Genomic DNA, 16,665 nt, shown 5'->3' with positions numbered 1-16,665 from the left:
CACCTTTGCACAAATGATATGTGACAGAATGGCTCGACAGGTGGTTGTTAGTATGAATTAGTGAGCATGTGTTGATTGTGTGAAGGTTTTTGGAGAATATGTGTGTTTGTAATATTTAAGTCTGTCTAAACCTTTAACCTACTGTAACTATTTAACTTTTCTATGCATTCATTCTCCTCACTCCTCTTGCCTTTTCGCTCCTGCTGGATCTTCCTGATCCTTCGTAACATTACACTGTGAACGTGTCAGAGCCAGCAGGAACTCCAGTGAAGGAGACACCTGCCTTGATCTGGGAGATGTGCACCTGTATTTCTGGCATGCAGGAGAATCACGGAGACTGTAGTACAGTACTGGAGTACAGATTGGAGTACAGTACCTTTAACCCTCAACAAACCATTCTCCAATACAAGCTTTTTGGCGGGAAGACGGCCTTCAAAACCCCCACAGGACATTGATTACCTATAGTTGAACTAACTCATTCTGCTCTCTCCACTTGCCTGTTTGTTCCTGCATCTGGGTCATTCTGAGTGTTTGTAACAGTAAAAATACAGTAATTTATATGACTTTAAAACAGTATATAATGCCAGGCTATTAAAAATGCAAGAAAAAAATCATTAAACTTTAGAAATGAAGCAATGATGTGCCTCCATCTACAGAAAAAGAACCCACAGCAGTGGTGCTGAGACCACATGTCTCAAGTCTTGGAGGACTCTGCTCTTCTCTACATGCTGACATTAAGACTCCATCTCACTTGAAACCCTGTTAAACTTTACTTTGACAGAATGAGGGGAATTTGACCTAAAATGATGCAAAGAATGCTGGTAAGTTCTAGAACAAGTCATTTACTCACGGTTTCTCAGCATAAGGCCAATCTGTTTCAGTGGTCATAAAAACAACATCATTGTCCAGGAACTTCAGAGTAAAACTAGTCTTGGGTTTGGCTGCAAAGTTTGAATAAAGCGTGTGCTTCACAGCAGTGAAACAACCTGGAGCTGCAGACTTTTGCAGTGGGTCTAAATTTAGAAAAGAGAAAAACCATCCAACTCCTCCACACAGGCGGTTTTACCGACAGCCGGTATGAACAGGTTGGTCAGGTGAGGTTCTGGTGAAGAAACACGACAGGGTGGCAAACCAAAGACTCCCAGATTCTCTTAGCAATAAATGGGGAAACTGGGTGAACCCCAGCGGACCACCCTCTCAGACAAGGAGCATGCATGTCAAGCTGCCATCCCTGAGAAGAGGGAAGGACACTGTGATTCAAGGATACAATCATTTACACTGCTGAGGCTTTGATCATTCTCTGTTAACATACGACACGAGATCCACAGATTTAGAGCTGCAAAGCTGTAACTTGTAAATGTTCTCCTTCAAAACAGACATTCATTTTTTTACCTGAATGTCATTATATCCTACATTCCACAGAAAATCACAGATTTTAAATCATTTTTAGCAAGGAAAAAAAAAGCACAAAAATTTGTTCTGGTTTTAATTAAAAGTTCTGAGATCTACAGTACCAATTTGGCAATTCTCCAGCAGGCTGCACAGCAGTTTAGTGGTTAGCACTGATATCACACAGCAAGAAGGTCTTGGTTCCAATCCCAACTGGGACCTTTCTGTGTGGAGTTTGCATGTTCTCCTTATCCATGTGTGGGTTTTCTCTGGGGACTCCAGCTTCCTCCCACTGACCGAAAACATGATTTCCTAGGTTTATTGATATCTCTAAATTTCTCTAAACAAGTGTGTGTGTGTTTGGAGGGGGGGGGTGTCGTTATTGTTCTCCATCTCAATCCCTCTATTGTGGCTCTTTGCCTCAAATGAAAAATGTTACCAATATGAATGAATAAAGTTAAAGTTAAGCACATTTTCTAATCTATGCTGCGCAAAAGTGTCTAGTTGCAGTTACAAATCAAAGTTTTTAAAGTATTTAATTGCATTTACATGTAAAGATTAAAAAACCTGAAAATATATAATGATGTTGACAAGTTAATTTTTGATAAAAAAAATAAAAAAAGGATGACTGTGCACAAAGTTATAATGAATTTATTTGAAAAAGGGAGGTATTTATTTTGAAAGGAAGTTTTATGTGCTTCTGACAAAGCAAAAATTAATACATTTGTAATATATAAAAAATGTATCTCTTTTATAATTCAATTGTTGTAAATATTTAGAGGCTACATTTTATTCATGAATGATGAAAATGACCATATAAGCACAAAGCGTATTTCTCTAAAAGGTTAAACCAGACATGGTTGCTCCAGCTGTGGTTTTGGTTATTAAAAACTGGACTGAATGGCTCTTCAACTCCCTTATCTTGGAGAACTTCAAATAGATACCAATGGAGATTGGGGATAGCATCTAATATCTACGTCTGTTTGGAGCTGTGGTCAAAAGGTTCATGGTGCCAGTCATAGTGGCTATCCGTAACCCTTCCGTTCTCCTTGGTTTGTTTACATTAAAAGTGGGGTCATCTGGACCCCACAAGACAGTGCGCTAAACTTATTTTTATCATTGATTGTTGAGTTTCACTAATGTCCATGGCAGACATAAAATCCTGTCCACCTTTGTCCACATTTGTCAATATGTGGTTGGAGTCATCTGGACCCCAAAGAGAGTAGAAGTGCTAAACCTGGTTGGGGGCACATAAAGTAAGAGATGCTGTCAATCTATCGAGCTCGATTGGGCTTGTGGGGCTGCTTACAACTATGGCAGCCTGTGCAAGCTGCAGCCTGGCAAAAAGTCGATTCTGGGAGAAGTTTGGTGAGGCCATGGAGAAGGACCATCGGTCAGCCAAGAAAAGATTCTAGTACACCATCTGAGGCCTCAGGAAGTGGAAGCACTCAGAACAACAGAGAGTTTGAGACAGAAATTAAGAGATATGTACAAGCAGGTTGGAATGGGTGGAGAAAGGTTTCAGGTGGGATGTGTGAAAAGGTCAGCAAGCAAAGGTAGGAGGTGTTGTGGTATCAATGATATTGGTCAGTTTAGAGGCAGGAGACCAGTTCATTCAAGCCCAATCCTTGAAAGACCTGCAGGTAGAGACGCAACTGGCTGTAATCTACAAGATGCAACTGCTGTGAGGGCTATAGCGAAGGAGGACCCAGAGAAGATGGCATGGACCAATGAGCTAACAGAATTGATTTGAGCCGTGTCAGTATAGCCCCCACAGAGCGTCAGCTGCCATCGCCACAATGCTCCTGCCTGCTGAGAGTGGCCAGGATGGGCACATCAGTATCAGGTGCCCCAAGTGTGCTGACGATTATGGAAACTTCACAGAATCTGTGTAAACACGTCCCACTCTGCTGGTTCTGTGGTGGAAAGAACCCACCTTAACAACCGGGGTGGAAGGCTCAACTCCTCCCAGAAACAGAAGACACAGCAGAGTGAAACCATGTTGTTAGTCTTAATCCAAGACTGTCGCCTCCGGCAGGGATTTTACTGAGAGCTGTGGAGGACTTCTGCTGCTGCTGTGACGTCTACACAGCACACAAGAGTCCCCCTGACCAGTCTTAGGGCCCCCAATGGAGAGAGTGGCAGTGGACATCATTGGCCCGTTTCCTGCATAGAGTTATCTTCTATGACCTTATTGCCATGAACTAGGAGTTCGAGTTCCTGGTCCTCGAGAGCTACCACCCTGCCTGTTTTCCAGATCTCCAAGCCTGCCAACTGCTGATTAGCTCAGTCAGACATCTTCACATTCTGATTGAATGAAAACAGTTGGTCCAGGTAATCAGCAGCAAGCAGTGCTAGGTGAACTGGAAGACGGGTAGGGTGGTAGCTCTCGAGGACCAGGATTGGGGATCCCTACCATGGACAATGTTACAAAATGGCTAGAAGCTTATGCAATTACAGACCAAGAGGTTTCGACTGACAGAATCCCTGGTAGAAGGCAGGTTCTCCTAGTTTGGTGCAGCCAAAAGCCTGTAAAGCAACTTGCCATTCTCCGACTGGGATGAACATCTTCCTTCCCCTTGTTTTGATGGGGTGCAGGTCCACTGTGCAGGAACCAACTGTATGCACACCTGGCTTGCGCATGTCGGGACAAGATCTACGCACACCAGCAGAAATTCTTTGGAAAACTCCCTTCAAAAATGAACTGGATAGTGTTTTTGTGTCTGACCTTTACTATGAGAAACTAATGCTCGGGAAAGGTTCCTAGGCATTTGTTAAAAGTGAGGCAACCAGTAGTGGAGGAATATGGATGGAACTTTGGGAGCATTTGAAGTGGTTTGATGCGTTTTTGCTTGGGTCTTTGTCAGGAGGTTTAAAGTTTTTCCTTTATCATTCAGTAACACTACAACCTTAATTGAAACTGTTTCATGGTGTACTAAAGCAGTTGTTCTGCTCTCTAATAGGCTTATTTATATCGGGGTCATCAACGTGGTGCCCACGGGCACCAGGTAAGCCCTCAAAGACCCCACAAGGTGCCCGGAGGTCTCTTCTAAAAATAACACATCACACTTGTGAGCTGTATCTAAAATTAAATGTTATGTTGCTATTTTTTTTAATGACACTTGGATTTACATAGATTCATAAATGAAAACATCTTAAAAATAGGTTGATGATGCATAAACTTTGGATGTTTAGATGACCTCTGACATCTGTTTCCTAGCTTGTTGTCATTGTCGATAATTATGGTGAGAAATCACTGTCTTTACATAGAGGAGGATCATTATTCATTATTAATAACGTATAACTAACTATAACTGAGCAAAATTTGTTATTTCAAAATGGTAGCCTTTCGTATGACTCAGTAGCTCCCATGTTCAAAAAGGTTGGTGACCCCTGTTCTATATTATGCAAACAAAGGTTATCAGCACTTATTGCTTATGAAATGGTCCAAACATGTACAAACCTTTGCCAATTTCTTCCAGTGAAATCTTGATAAGTTCAGCAGGCCACAGTCTTCTGTCATTACCACTGGCTTTGTGCATCGTTTCTGAATGGACAAAGCCAGGTGTTAACATCACCCATAGAAAATGCCTTACCTCGCAAAATCAGCCCAAATCCGTCACCATCCGCTTTCTGATCCTGGCGCCACCATTTTGTAACCCATCTTCAGCGATTGGTCTAAATCAGTCCGAGTCACGTTTTTAGGGCAACTACAGTCGCCAATCATGAGTGAGCTTTTTGGAAGTCCACACCTCTTCTACTGAAAACGGCTCGGGGAAATCCGTCAATCAAACGTTGGAGGTGGAGCCAGTGGGCATCACATGCTTTTACTGAGGTGACTGATTGGTCAGTTTATAGCTTGCAATAAGGGAAAAATATCATTAAAAAAACTTAGAGTTAGAAAGAAGATGTTAAGAAGAATGCATCAGAGCAAGAATAGTTATTGTTGACAAACAGAATGACTGACTAATAACTGTCTAGTTCTCAATGGAAGTCTTTGGGTTTTTGGCTTCTGGGAACCAGCGGTTACTTCCTGTTTGGAACACGAGAAGAGAGGGGTTGGGCTGTTCACTACAGAACTCAAGTCTTCACATTCGCCACCTTGGTTTTCTTAATCACAGCGAGAAGATGGTAATAATGCTGAACAAGACGACTCCGTTCAGGTCAGTTGTGGGAACATCCGATGTTACAACCTTTATACCAAAACCAAAGTACAAACACTTGTTAACTTGTGCAGGGGTGAAATCAATGTCAACAAAAACAGCTGGTGTCTCCAAGATGGTGGATTGGAAGTTTAGTGATGTCTTTAGTTTGAAGGTCTGATGATGATTGATTTAAGGCACTCTTATTAACAACTTAGTACATCTTGGCTAGTTAGATTAAGAACTGTTTTACAATTTAGCCACATGGGGTAGTTTTATGTTGATACTCAAATACTGTACTCTTTTTTTAATAGGAAATACTATTTTAATGCTACTCTGCATGAATGACATATTGTCCAAAAAGGAGATTTTAAAATAATTTCTTCTTCTCCACCAAGTTAATTTCAAACCTGAATCCTTTTGTATCTTTGTAATAATCAAACGACTTGTTGTCTGTTGAACACACTCGAGGAAACTAGGTCAGAACACCGTGTCAAATGATACCTCAGTTTCAGAAAAGAGATCATTAAAAAGGTAACTAAGGAGTAGCTGAACAGTACAACATGTTTATTGAATTTTAGCAAAATACAAAAGAGACTAAGAAATAGCACAGATTAAGAAAAATCCTTTGTAAGAAACGGCCATCTTGACCTTTTGATTTCAAACTGGAAATGCATCCTTTATGGAAATTCTAACAAATGTTTTCCTTAGAAAAAAATCTTTGCCTAAAACTCAAACTTTCACAATAAATTAGAAAGTTTTACTTAAATAATAGTACAAGTCTATAAAATGTTTGACTCGCCTTTCTACAACCAATCCTTTTAAAACATATTGCTCAGGTTTTCTCTAAAATCTTTTTTTTACATTCTCAAAAATGTAGCACACGTGGTTTTTTTTCTTGAATTACGTCATTGTTTGTGAGTTTCTCTTCCTTTTTCTCAGCGGGGCTCTGCATTCACTCCCATGATGAAAACAGGACGTGTTCCACTGGTGATGCAGCAGAAAAACAGACAACAGAAGCTAACTTTCTCTAAGATACATGACTAAGTTAAATGACATGATTTCTGGATTCTGAATATTTTTGTTTCTGGACTAGTGAGATGTTTACAGAAAAAACAAAATTGAAAAAAAAAAACAAACCTGTGTAAGAGAGATATTTGGACAAACCATAGACCAGCTGGGTTCTTGCAGAGGTGTTGAGTGTCTGTCTCTAGTCTAAAGACAGTGGCTGCATGTACGCGTGCAAAATGTCTTTAATCTGATCAAAGATTGGATTAGAATTGAACTGTGCACATGGGCCCTTAAACTGTATCCGTTTATAACAAATGTTTACATATATCACTTGGATCAGAATAAATCACTTTGACATGTGCAGAACTAAACGAAATGGAGACGGCCGAAGAAGAAGTAACGGAGTTCTGCTGTAAACAAACATGGCTGCAGCTAGCTTGTAGCGGGACAATCCTCTGAGCATGCTTTTATCGTTGCAATTTTATCGTTATCAATATTTGTAGGAGACTTTTGAGACATCATTTTCTAAATACGTGTGGCCAGCGCTGAGCTTTATTCTTGGTCCCTGAGGAAAGGTTAGGATTAATAAGTTCCAGCAATATTTAGCCTTGGCTGCATGAAAAGATCTGCAAATAACACCAGCCTTCGTTTTTTCTGGGCACAATTGGGGACAGGAATTCACATGATTGTTTGCATGGCTTCACAGGACTGCTTGGCATTTCTGCATTTGAAAGCCACCTCTAGAGCTCATGCATGTCCTGAAGCTGCTCCTCTGCTCAGAGACGGTCCTCCTGAGTCCAGCAGCTCACTCGAGCAGAACGGCCGGCTGGACGGTGCTCCAAAAACTCCTACGGAGCTCACACCGTAACAAAGCACCCTCCTCTACTCACTGACATGGAGCTAGGGAGTCCGGCTGCTCTACTCACTGACATGGAGCTAGGGAGTCCGGCTGCTCCACTCGGAGACATGGAGCTACGGAGTCCGGCTGCTCTACTCACTGACATGGAGCTAGGGAGTCCGGCTGCTCTACTCGGAGACACGGAGCTACGGAGTCCGGCTGCTCTACTCGGAGACACGGAGCTACGGAGTCCGGCTGCTCTACTCGGAGACACGCTCCCGGCTGGTCCTGTAGGTGCTCCAAAACCTCCCCCGGAGCACCATGACATAAAATCCAGCGCTGTAATGACGCACGGTTGGAATAAATTGTTTACATTCCCCACAATGGGATAACACACCTATCTCCATCGGAGGGAAATCTTGATCTGAATGAGTCTGATTGGGTCAGAGTATTCTGATTGACATGGCGTATTTTTATTTTGATCAGGCCTTTATTCCATTTACGTGTGTCTCTGTAAATGCAGCTACTTTAGTCTTTGCATGACAGGTCTGCTCTTGCTAAATGACACTCATAACTTTGGAAGTTCTGAAAATTTTTTTCTTGTGACCACGCATGAAATTCCAATGGATTTAAAGAAAATATGTTGCAAGAAAGAGATATTGATTCATGACATTTTCTTCTTTATCAACCCTTTTCTGGCTCTGTACATTTGGATATGATATTCTCTATAAAGATGTTTTTCCACAACAAACCCAAACCTAAAAATGCTCATCATGAAATCTCACAGACGTAGGTGTGTAGGTATTAGATGACCTTTGGTACAAGCAACTTTTTCATATGAAATGTCCACTGGAGAATGAAAAGATATCTCTCTTTAACAGCTGAAAAACATGCAAAAAATGATTGAGCAGAAACGATGTGAAGAGATTGAGTCATCTCTGTCATCCTCACATACGTTTACTACACGACCAAGGGAGGCTGCTGAAAAACTGAACATGTCTTTGAAACTGGATGCTGGAAATGCTGAGTGTCAGATAAATCAGTTGTGAAGTGCTTCCACTAAATCTCCTTCCACATTTTTTCTTCATTTTGTGCCCCCACTCACTCACACAAAGCACACACTCCTACAAAGGAAACGCAATAAATAACTTACAATGCCATAAGGGAATGCTGACCGGGCCTTTGTCCCAGTGAAGCACAAGACAGGCATGGTGACAGCATGGTGAGCACGAAGAGCAACACAGCCAGCACCTCGCCTCAGACTAAGCTTTCAGAGCTCTCAGCCTCGCTCCAACAGTGCTAGTTCTGGTTTATGCAGCAGGACGGTCTCTTCGACTGGACCGCCTGATCCAGCCGCCGAGCTGGAAGCATCCAGACACAGCCACAGTCTCATCTGAAGCAGAGGAGGACACCCAGCAGCCAGCTGCTCAGAGCCTCAGGACAGTCCAGAAGTTTCCAGGTAACTCTGAAGCTTTCGAACTGTGCTTCTGTCTAAGGAGCAGAGGTCAAAGTCAAAAGTAGTGTTTGTGATGTGGAAGTGTCCAGTCTCTTCAATCAGGTTAACGATCTGGGAAAGAAGACAAAAACACAACAAATGTCAGAGAAAAAGATCCTGAACATACTGGAACTTTCAATTGGCTCAGTGAGCCGTTTTTCTCCTTCACAATCTGCTGGAATGATGTTGATCGTGGAAAAGTTAATGAATTTGAGCAGCTGCCATGACAGGATGAACACAAATGGTTTAATTTAAACTTTTGAAGGATAATATTTTAAAGTTAAAGCAGTCAACTGAGACAACAGAGCGCCGTGTCCAGCAGATCAACAGAAAGTCTAATGAAAGGACACTATGTGTCAGGAGAAGATGCTGCAGCAAAGGAGACGACGTGGACTTCAGCAGATCATCCAAAACATTCAAGAACCTGCAGACATCCAGAAAGAGAGGACTGAAGAACAGTTTCAAAGACCTGGATGGTCTTCCAGCAGGACCTGGACCCTTACCAGACTTTTGAAGGATCGAAGAAGGAAATGTGTCAAATAAAGTAGTTGAAAATACTTTGTTTTATTGATTGGATGGAATCAGATCTTTTGATAAAAACTGAGAAGTAAATGGTGATTTCTCCTCAGGACTCTGGTTTTCTGAAATCCTGTTTTCATAGGTTTTATGAGCTGAAACCCAAATTAATGTCAAAATCAGCAAACATTTAAAATCCATTCGACAGTGGGCCCTGAATCTATGAAAGTTCTTTTCTCCTAAACCAGAGGTCTGCAGCCTGCGGCTCTTATCCCTCCAGTGTGGCTCTCTGGTTAAAAAGATGGGTTTGGTTTTGAAAGTAGCAGTAAAGTAAAAAGTAAGTAGTAAAGTACACAAAAAAGGAAAGTAATCTCTGACTCTGTGAGGCTTCTGATCATGATAGCTGTAATGCTCCAACAAGCAGTTCAGCTTTAACAAAACCCAACTGAAATCAATGAGTTTTTTTTTTCTTTAAATCACTGCTGACATCAAACGTCTGCATTGAGACGTGGTAAAGCATGGCTTTTATTTTGAAAGGATTTCATGTCATAAAACAGTTTCATATTTAAAAAAAGGCTGTTTTCTCTTTATGTTTATGTTCTATTTATGCCAAAAATCAATAATTCATTTATAGTTATTGTAATAGCAACAATTAACTATTAGTGCAAAGCAGTGTTTTATTTTTCTACAGGTGATGTAAGACTTTGTTGCTACTGAGTTGTAATTGGCGAGAAACCAACTCAAATGGCTCTTTAAGTATTGAAGGTTGAACTCCTGTCGTAAACTTATCCTGATCAGCAGCTGAGCAAACAGATCAGAGCTGAAGGCCTGATGTTGGACAGATATACTGTCTCAACAGGAGTTATGAATCCTCCGACATATGAAGAGTATACTTCTATAAAACCCTCATCTATTTGAGGCTAAACTTCATATCAATGACGTTCATGTACATTTCTTGTTGGACCAGATGTAGAAAAAAAGTCAGAAGGAGAGAGAGGGATGTAATAGATCAGGGGGGTCAAACTCAATCACACAGGGGCCAAAATCCAAAACACACCTTAGGTCACAGACCGAACAGGATAAACATTTATTAAACACTCTGAAACTACATTTATAAAACTTTAAAACTGTAACTTTGTAAGATGAATTTGGCTGCTGAAGATGCTAGAGCTGGTAGCTGAAAATGCTGAAGCTGATAGCCAACTCAAAAATTAGCAGAATGCCAATTTTTAAAACTTTAAAACTGTAACTTTTTAACATAATTATGAATAATAAAAAGGCAGGAATATTATTCTGGAATAAATCAACTTAAACCTTAAATAACTTTCAATATTTTACTCTAAATAAAAATATAATTTGTCAAGTTAGAAATTAGCGCAAGATAACATCTGGCCATTAATAACAGACAGGATCTGGAGGGCCGGGTAGAATTACTCGGAGGGCCGGATCCGGCCCCCGGGCCGTGACTTTGACACATGTGCTTTAGATGAACAATAAGTGTACAAAAAAGACAAAAGGGGGTGGAGCCGCTTTTCTCCTTCAGAATCTGTTGGAATTATTGTGTTAACAGCTGAAAAGTCACCAGCGACGCCTCAGGTGTTGAAGGGTTAAGGAAGTTGGGGGATGATACAAAGTAGGACGGGGAAAGAATAAAACAAAAGAGGCAACAAGTTGCTGGAGGTTAATCATTGTTACTGTCAAATCTATATGTTAGTTAAAACAGACACACTCAAATACTACAAACATACCTGCTTCCATTCTAGAATGGAATATAGAAATGAAAACACTGTTCTATGATCTTGTAGTCTACGAAGGCTCTGCCTGTAGGACCACACAGCTCACCTGTTGTAATATATGTCCCTCTCTTAGTGTCATCAGTCTTTTGTGCAGCTCCACTAGCTCATCCAGGTAAGCCTGGAAAGACAAAACATTTCCAAATTGACAGCTTTCAACAAAACTTTATGAATGCATTTAAATTCAACGGTTTCTGCTGCTGATGTCATGGTGGTGTGGGTGGAGCTTTTGTCTCTGATACCTTATCACAGTCCAGATTTCTGCTCTTGTCCTGCTTGTTCTGCCTGATGGGACTCTTCACCTCCAGAATCTGTCAGGGCACAGTGAACCAGAGCCGAGTCACTGTGCACAGTTCAAGGACGACTGCGTTGATGCTACCACCAGCACATTACCGCGCTCTCTTTACCTGGTTATTGGTGGACTTCAATAGGGCGGATGTGTCTTTATGGGAGGGGGGTGGAGAGGTGTCACTCTCACTGCCGTCACTCAAACTCACCCTTGATAGAGCGGGATAGACACAAATGAATCTCCTTCAAACACACAAATCACACAAGGCTCACACAGGAAATGACTGAAGGGAGAGCCAAAATATCAGGAGATAATAAATGCTTCACAGATCAGGTAGTCAGTTTCTAAAAAAAACATGCATTCATTTTCTTCACATGGACCGTACGGTTCCATCTCCATCAGTAAAGTGAGAAACTTCCTTGAGGGAAATGATTAATCGACAACTAATCGACTATTAAAATAGTCAACGACTAATTTAATAGTCGATTAGTTGTTACTTTATGCACATCCTTGTGCATGCGTGGGTTTTCACCGGGGACTCCGGCTTCCTCCCACCGTCCAAAAACATGCTTCATAGGTTCATTGGTGACTCTAAATTGCCCCTAGGTGTGAATGTGAGAGTGTATGGGTGTGATTGAGGCCCTGAGACAGACTGGCGACCTGTCCAGGGTGAACCCCGCCTTCGCCCATCAGCAGCTGGGATAGGCTCCAGCACCCCGCGACCCCGAAAGGGACAAAGCGGTCAAGAAGATGATTAGTCGTTACTTTATATTATATGGAGTCAGAGTGTAGTAAAGTTGAAAGTTATAATGGCATTCTGCTAGATTTATGGAACATTTTGACATTTATTATTAATGTATTTGGCATGTATTATTTTTATGATTTATTATTTTAGGCTGTTTTGAAGTTAGGCAAATGTTTCAGCTGCATGCTAGCTGTTTTGGCTAATTTAGTCTTTTTTGTGTGTTTTTGGCTAATTTGGCATTTAATTAATATTTTACCTGGCTATCAGCTTCAGCGTTTTCAGCCATCAGCTTCAGCGTTTTCAGCCATCAGTTTCAGTGATTTCAGCCATCAGTTTCAGCTATCAGCACTAGCATCTTCAGTGGCCAAATTCAGCTTACAACATTCACACTAACATTATCACAGGTAATACTATTTATCTAGTTTTTAGTTAGTTTAAAGCTATTGATGGTTAAGATGTGTGCTTTACATCCAGTTTGTGCATGACCCGATTAGTCGACTAATCAGAAAAAATAATCAGTGATTAGTTGATTATTAAAATAAAAGTTTGTAGCAGCACTAATCTCCTCATTTGCTGCCTGTGACTGACCTGCGCTGGTGGTGTGACAGGTGTTTGTGTGCAGGTTGCTCTCCGTCAGAGTCCATGTCGTTGTCGTCTTCGTCCTCAGAGTCCTCCTCGTCTGTGTGTGGTTCCTGCATCACAGACTGCAGCGGCCCCAGAACTGAGCAGAGTCAACCACAAACATGTCACCTTGTTGTTCGTGTACAGAGACGACACAAATCATTCATCTGAAGCTCCGGTAGAGAAGTGTGGCGTTCCTTTGGTGTAGTGCAGGTGAGTTACCTTGCCGTTTGTGGTGTGTTGGAGCAAAGCCTGAACTGGAGCTGGAACTGGCGGGACTGGGCTGTTCTGACTGAAAGTGCAAACAGAAACAGAACACTAACCATCTCTGGATCATAGAAACAGATTTTATTTTCTTCTATTCTGAAGCATGTCAGAATAGAGGTTATTGGTGGACTTCAATAGGGCGGATGTGTCTCTACGGGAGGGGGGACAGTTAGACTGTTGATATTTTATGGTTCGTGACCGTCATAATAACGCACCTTCATGTTGTGCTCTTCTTCTTACCTACCAGTAAAACAAATGTGAGAATAACAACAGGGATTCTGTACGCATGAAGAGAACTTGTATGTATCAAACAAAAACAAGAAACATGGAAATATTTGCTTATTAAAAAGAACCCACATTTATCCCATTTAAAGAAGGAAGGAGACTGGCTAGAGAATGTAGTAGCTGCTCTTTGACTGTAAAACATACTATTACACTGAATCTTATGAAAAATACATGTCATTTACTCACCTAATCATATGACTCGTTCTATTGTAGGGCTGTGGATCGTTGCTTATCTGATTTGATTCAAGAATCAAACCATGATTCTTACTTTTAGTATAATGTGTGTAACTTTTTACTGGATGTTTAAAAATTGAAATTATATTCATTATATCATTATTATTTATACTTTTATTTAGTACAGGAGATCAGAATCAACAAAAATGATAAAACAAAGATTTAGATAAAAGGAAATGATGTTTGACAATTTAAAATTTTTGTCAACCTTCTGGTAAAGTTCAGCAGGAACATAAACAGCATAAAAATCTCTGTTGTTTTAGATCATTTAACTACAAAACCTGAAAATGTTCTCCAGTTTTTCCATCCTTGCATTACACAATGGTGCAAATCCGGTTTAAAAAGTCGTCTTTTTCTGTGACAGAATCAGCTGATTCATGTTGATTATATCCACACTTCTCTATAAAGAGCTGCAGATCAGTACCAGGCTGCGTTTCTCTGCTTCAGAATCCGCTGGAGTTTCGTTCATTAGATCAACTGTTGAAGAGTTACCATAACTAAAAGAATGTAAACACTAGAGCTAAAGCTCTGCTGTTAAATTTGTTTTTTAGAACTTATGTCAGTGAGAAGAACTGAACAGTCTCAGTTTTTGAACAGAACCTAGTTTCTAGTTTCTAGTTCGCTAGTTTTACTTTGAAAATTGGAAGCTTCATCGAGATGAAGATCTGTTTACTTCCAGAGACAGTAGCACTGCTCTTTCGGTTTTGTTGTAGTTCATAAACTTAAAATCTAACATTATTCTTTATTTCCAAGCAATGAAAACATCATTCCTGAATAATATTTTACTACACTTTGACTCTACTATATTTATAAAGATCACAAATCAGTGATCTTGGACGCTGCGAATATTTGTACTCGAATTTTTGGGAGCAGATCTTGAGTATCCAAGCACCCAGATACTTGTTACAGCCCTATTCTATTAATCTGTTTATTATTTTGCTCTGTTTTTTGTCTGTTTTGCCAGAAAAAAAACTAATATTTAACTGCAAAATATGGACTGCACCGACTATTTTACTCATTTAACTGATACAAGCTGATGACTACATGGCTACATATTAAGTGTCCACAATAACACCAAATTTAGATTTGCTATTTTTTGATTTATAAGAAATGCACAACTTTTTCTTTTTGCTCTACAATCACAATATACTTAACATTTTTAACACACAGCAAGGGATCTCATAGGAACACTTTAAAACTTTGAAAATATATCTGAAAATGTTCAGGCTATTTACTGACTATTAGACATAACTGTGAACATATGCTTTCCAGTATCAAGGATCTGTTAAGAACATTTATCCATGTCAAAAATGAAGTGTATCTGAAAATAGTCATAATGATATTGGTGGATTTATTTAGCATCAGCCCGATACCAATAAACTAAAATCATACTGACACAGATACTGGTGTCGATATATCGCCCATCCCTAGTTTTTACTCAGACACTTTAAGCTAACCAGACCTAACCAGGAGGCCCGCATCTTAGAAGGAGCGCAGGTCTGTTGCAGTTCCCTCGAGGCTCATACGGCCACCTGAACGGACGTCATGAAATGTGCCCTTGTTGTGTGTACGTTAAACGTAATGTGGAGTATTCAATAAGTTCAAGTAAGTAGCACGCAATGATGACAAACATTTGACCAGGCCCATACACCACACTCCAGTCAGTAAGGTACCAGTACTGATCCCATGATGACCCCAGCTATGCAGCATTCATACACAGGGTGTGCACATGAAACGTGTCAGATCCCCACACAAACCACACTCTGATTGTCATTACAGTGTGATATTGTCTTCATTATCACGTAAACACCAGCAACAGCCTCATTGAGCAGTCTGCAGGATTTGAGGGGGTAAAAAAAAAAAAAAACAACCCAAACTGTTTGTGTTTCACCTACTGCACCCTTACTCAACCTTGAACATTTGTATCGTTGTTTGCTACACGTCGCCTGCAGCAGAACTGTAGCAGAAAATATGCGTGAGCATTTTCCCTCTCCGGGCCCACTGAACGGTCAACAATCTCTATATTTTTGCTTGTTCACTCCCAGACAACCCCGTAAGCACTGAAAGGACAGGTGTGACTAAGACATTTCAAACAGCTGGCCGTCTCTCTTGTCGACTGTCTCACAATTAGGAACTGCAAAAGATTTTGACAATATCAGAATCTCATCCAGAAAAGATGTTTAGGTGTGTCCACGCACCTGAACAGCTTTGATCTAATCTGACCCGCAAAGTTCACCGGGACAGTATGCTGCTGATGGGTCTACAGACACCGATGGACATGAAAGGGAGAACACAAAGAAGACCTGCTGCTATGGCTGGGTGTCCACACACTCACACAGTGATGCGTGCTCCACACAGGCATGCTTGGTACACTCTTCTTCATAAGATTCACCATTGAAAGTTGTCACATTAAAAGACTGAAGAACAGTCTTTCCTCTGGTCTGTGAAATATCTAAACCATCCATTGACTGTATAATCACTGGACATATCAACCCCTCCCCTCTTGTGTTCCAAATAGAAAGTACCTGCTGGGTCCAAGAGTGTTAAAATCCCAAAGAATTTCATTGAGAAATAGACAGTCATCTCTCAATCAATTATTTCTTAGAATAGCTATTTTTATTCTTGATACATTCTTCTTAGCATCTTTCTACTCCTAATTATTTTTAAAGATATTTTTTCCTCATCGCCATTTACTCAAGTTATAAACTGACCAATCAGCCACCTCAGTAAAAGCATGAGGTGCCCGCTGGCCCCGCCTCCAACGTTTGATTGCCAGATTCTCCCAAGCCGCTTTCAGTGGGAGGGGTGTGGTCTTCAAACAAGCTGACAGCAGTTCCTCTAAAAACGTGACTCAGACTGACTCAGACCAATCACATTGATCACTTTGGAACACTAAAAAACAAATTATTTCTTAAATACGAGTTAATTTGTCAACTATTTTTATACCCGGATTCCCGGAAGTAAAACGAGTTGATCTTTGAGGCTCCGTCTTTCGCTCCCTGTGGGTTTCGCCCAATTCATGACGTCCTCCTAGAGTCGG

At 40.7% G+C, this 16,665-nt stretch overlaps 1 protein-coding gene across 3 annotated transcripts in view; it reads right to left on the bottom strand.

Moving 5' to 3' along the window:
* Positions 1–8,039: 8,039 nt before the first annotated feature.
* Positions 8,040–16,665, bottom strand: part of mllt3 (MLLT3 super elongation complex subunit) — a 45,744-nt gene continuing 37,118 nt past the window's right edge. For all 3 annotated transcript variants that reach the window (XM_024288289.2, XM_024288291.2, XM_024288290.2), the window contains 6 exons: positions 13,062–13,131; positions 12,807–12,939; positions 11,592–11,682; positions 11,427–11,495; positions 11,234–11,305; positions 8,040–8,947 (listed from right to left, as the gene is read on the bottom strand). In XM_024288289.2, the coding sequence (XP_024144057.1) occupies positions 8,816–8,947; positions 11,234–11,305; positions 11,427–11,495; positions 11,592–11,682; positions 12,807–12,939; positions 13,062–13,131 (567 nt within the window). In that variant the 3' untranslated portion in view covers positions 8,040–8,815. The remainder of the gene's footprint in view (positions 8,948–11,233; positions 11,306–11,426; positions 11,496–11,591; positions 11,683–12,806; positions 12,940–13,061; positions 13,132–16,665) is intronic.

Source organism: Oryzias melastigma, linkage group LG18, assembly GCF_002922805.2.
Source record: "Oryzias melastigma strain HK-1 linkage group LG18, ASM292280v2, whole genome shotgun sequence".
NCBI lineage: Eukaryota > Metazoa > Chordata > Actinopteri > Beloniformes > Adrianichthyidae > Oryzias > Oryzias melastigma.
This window is presented reverse-complemented; position numbering and strand designations above follow the sequence as displayed.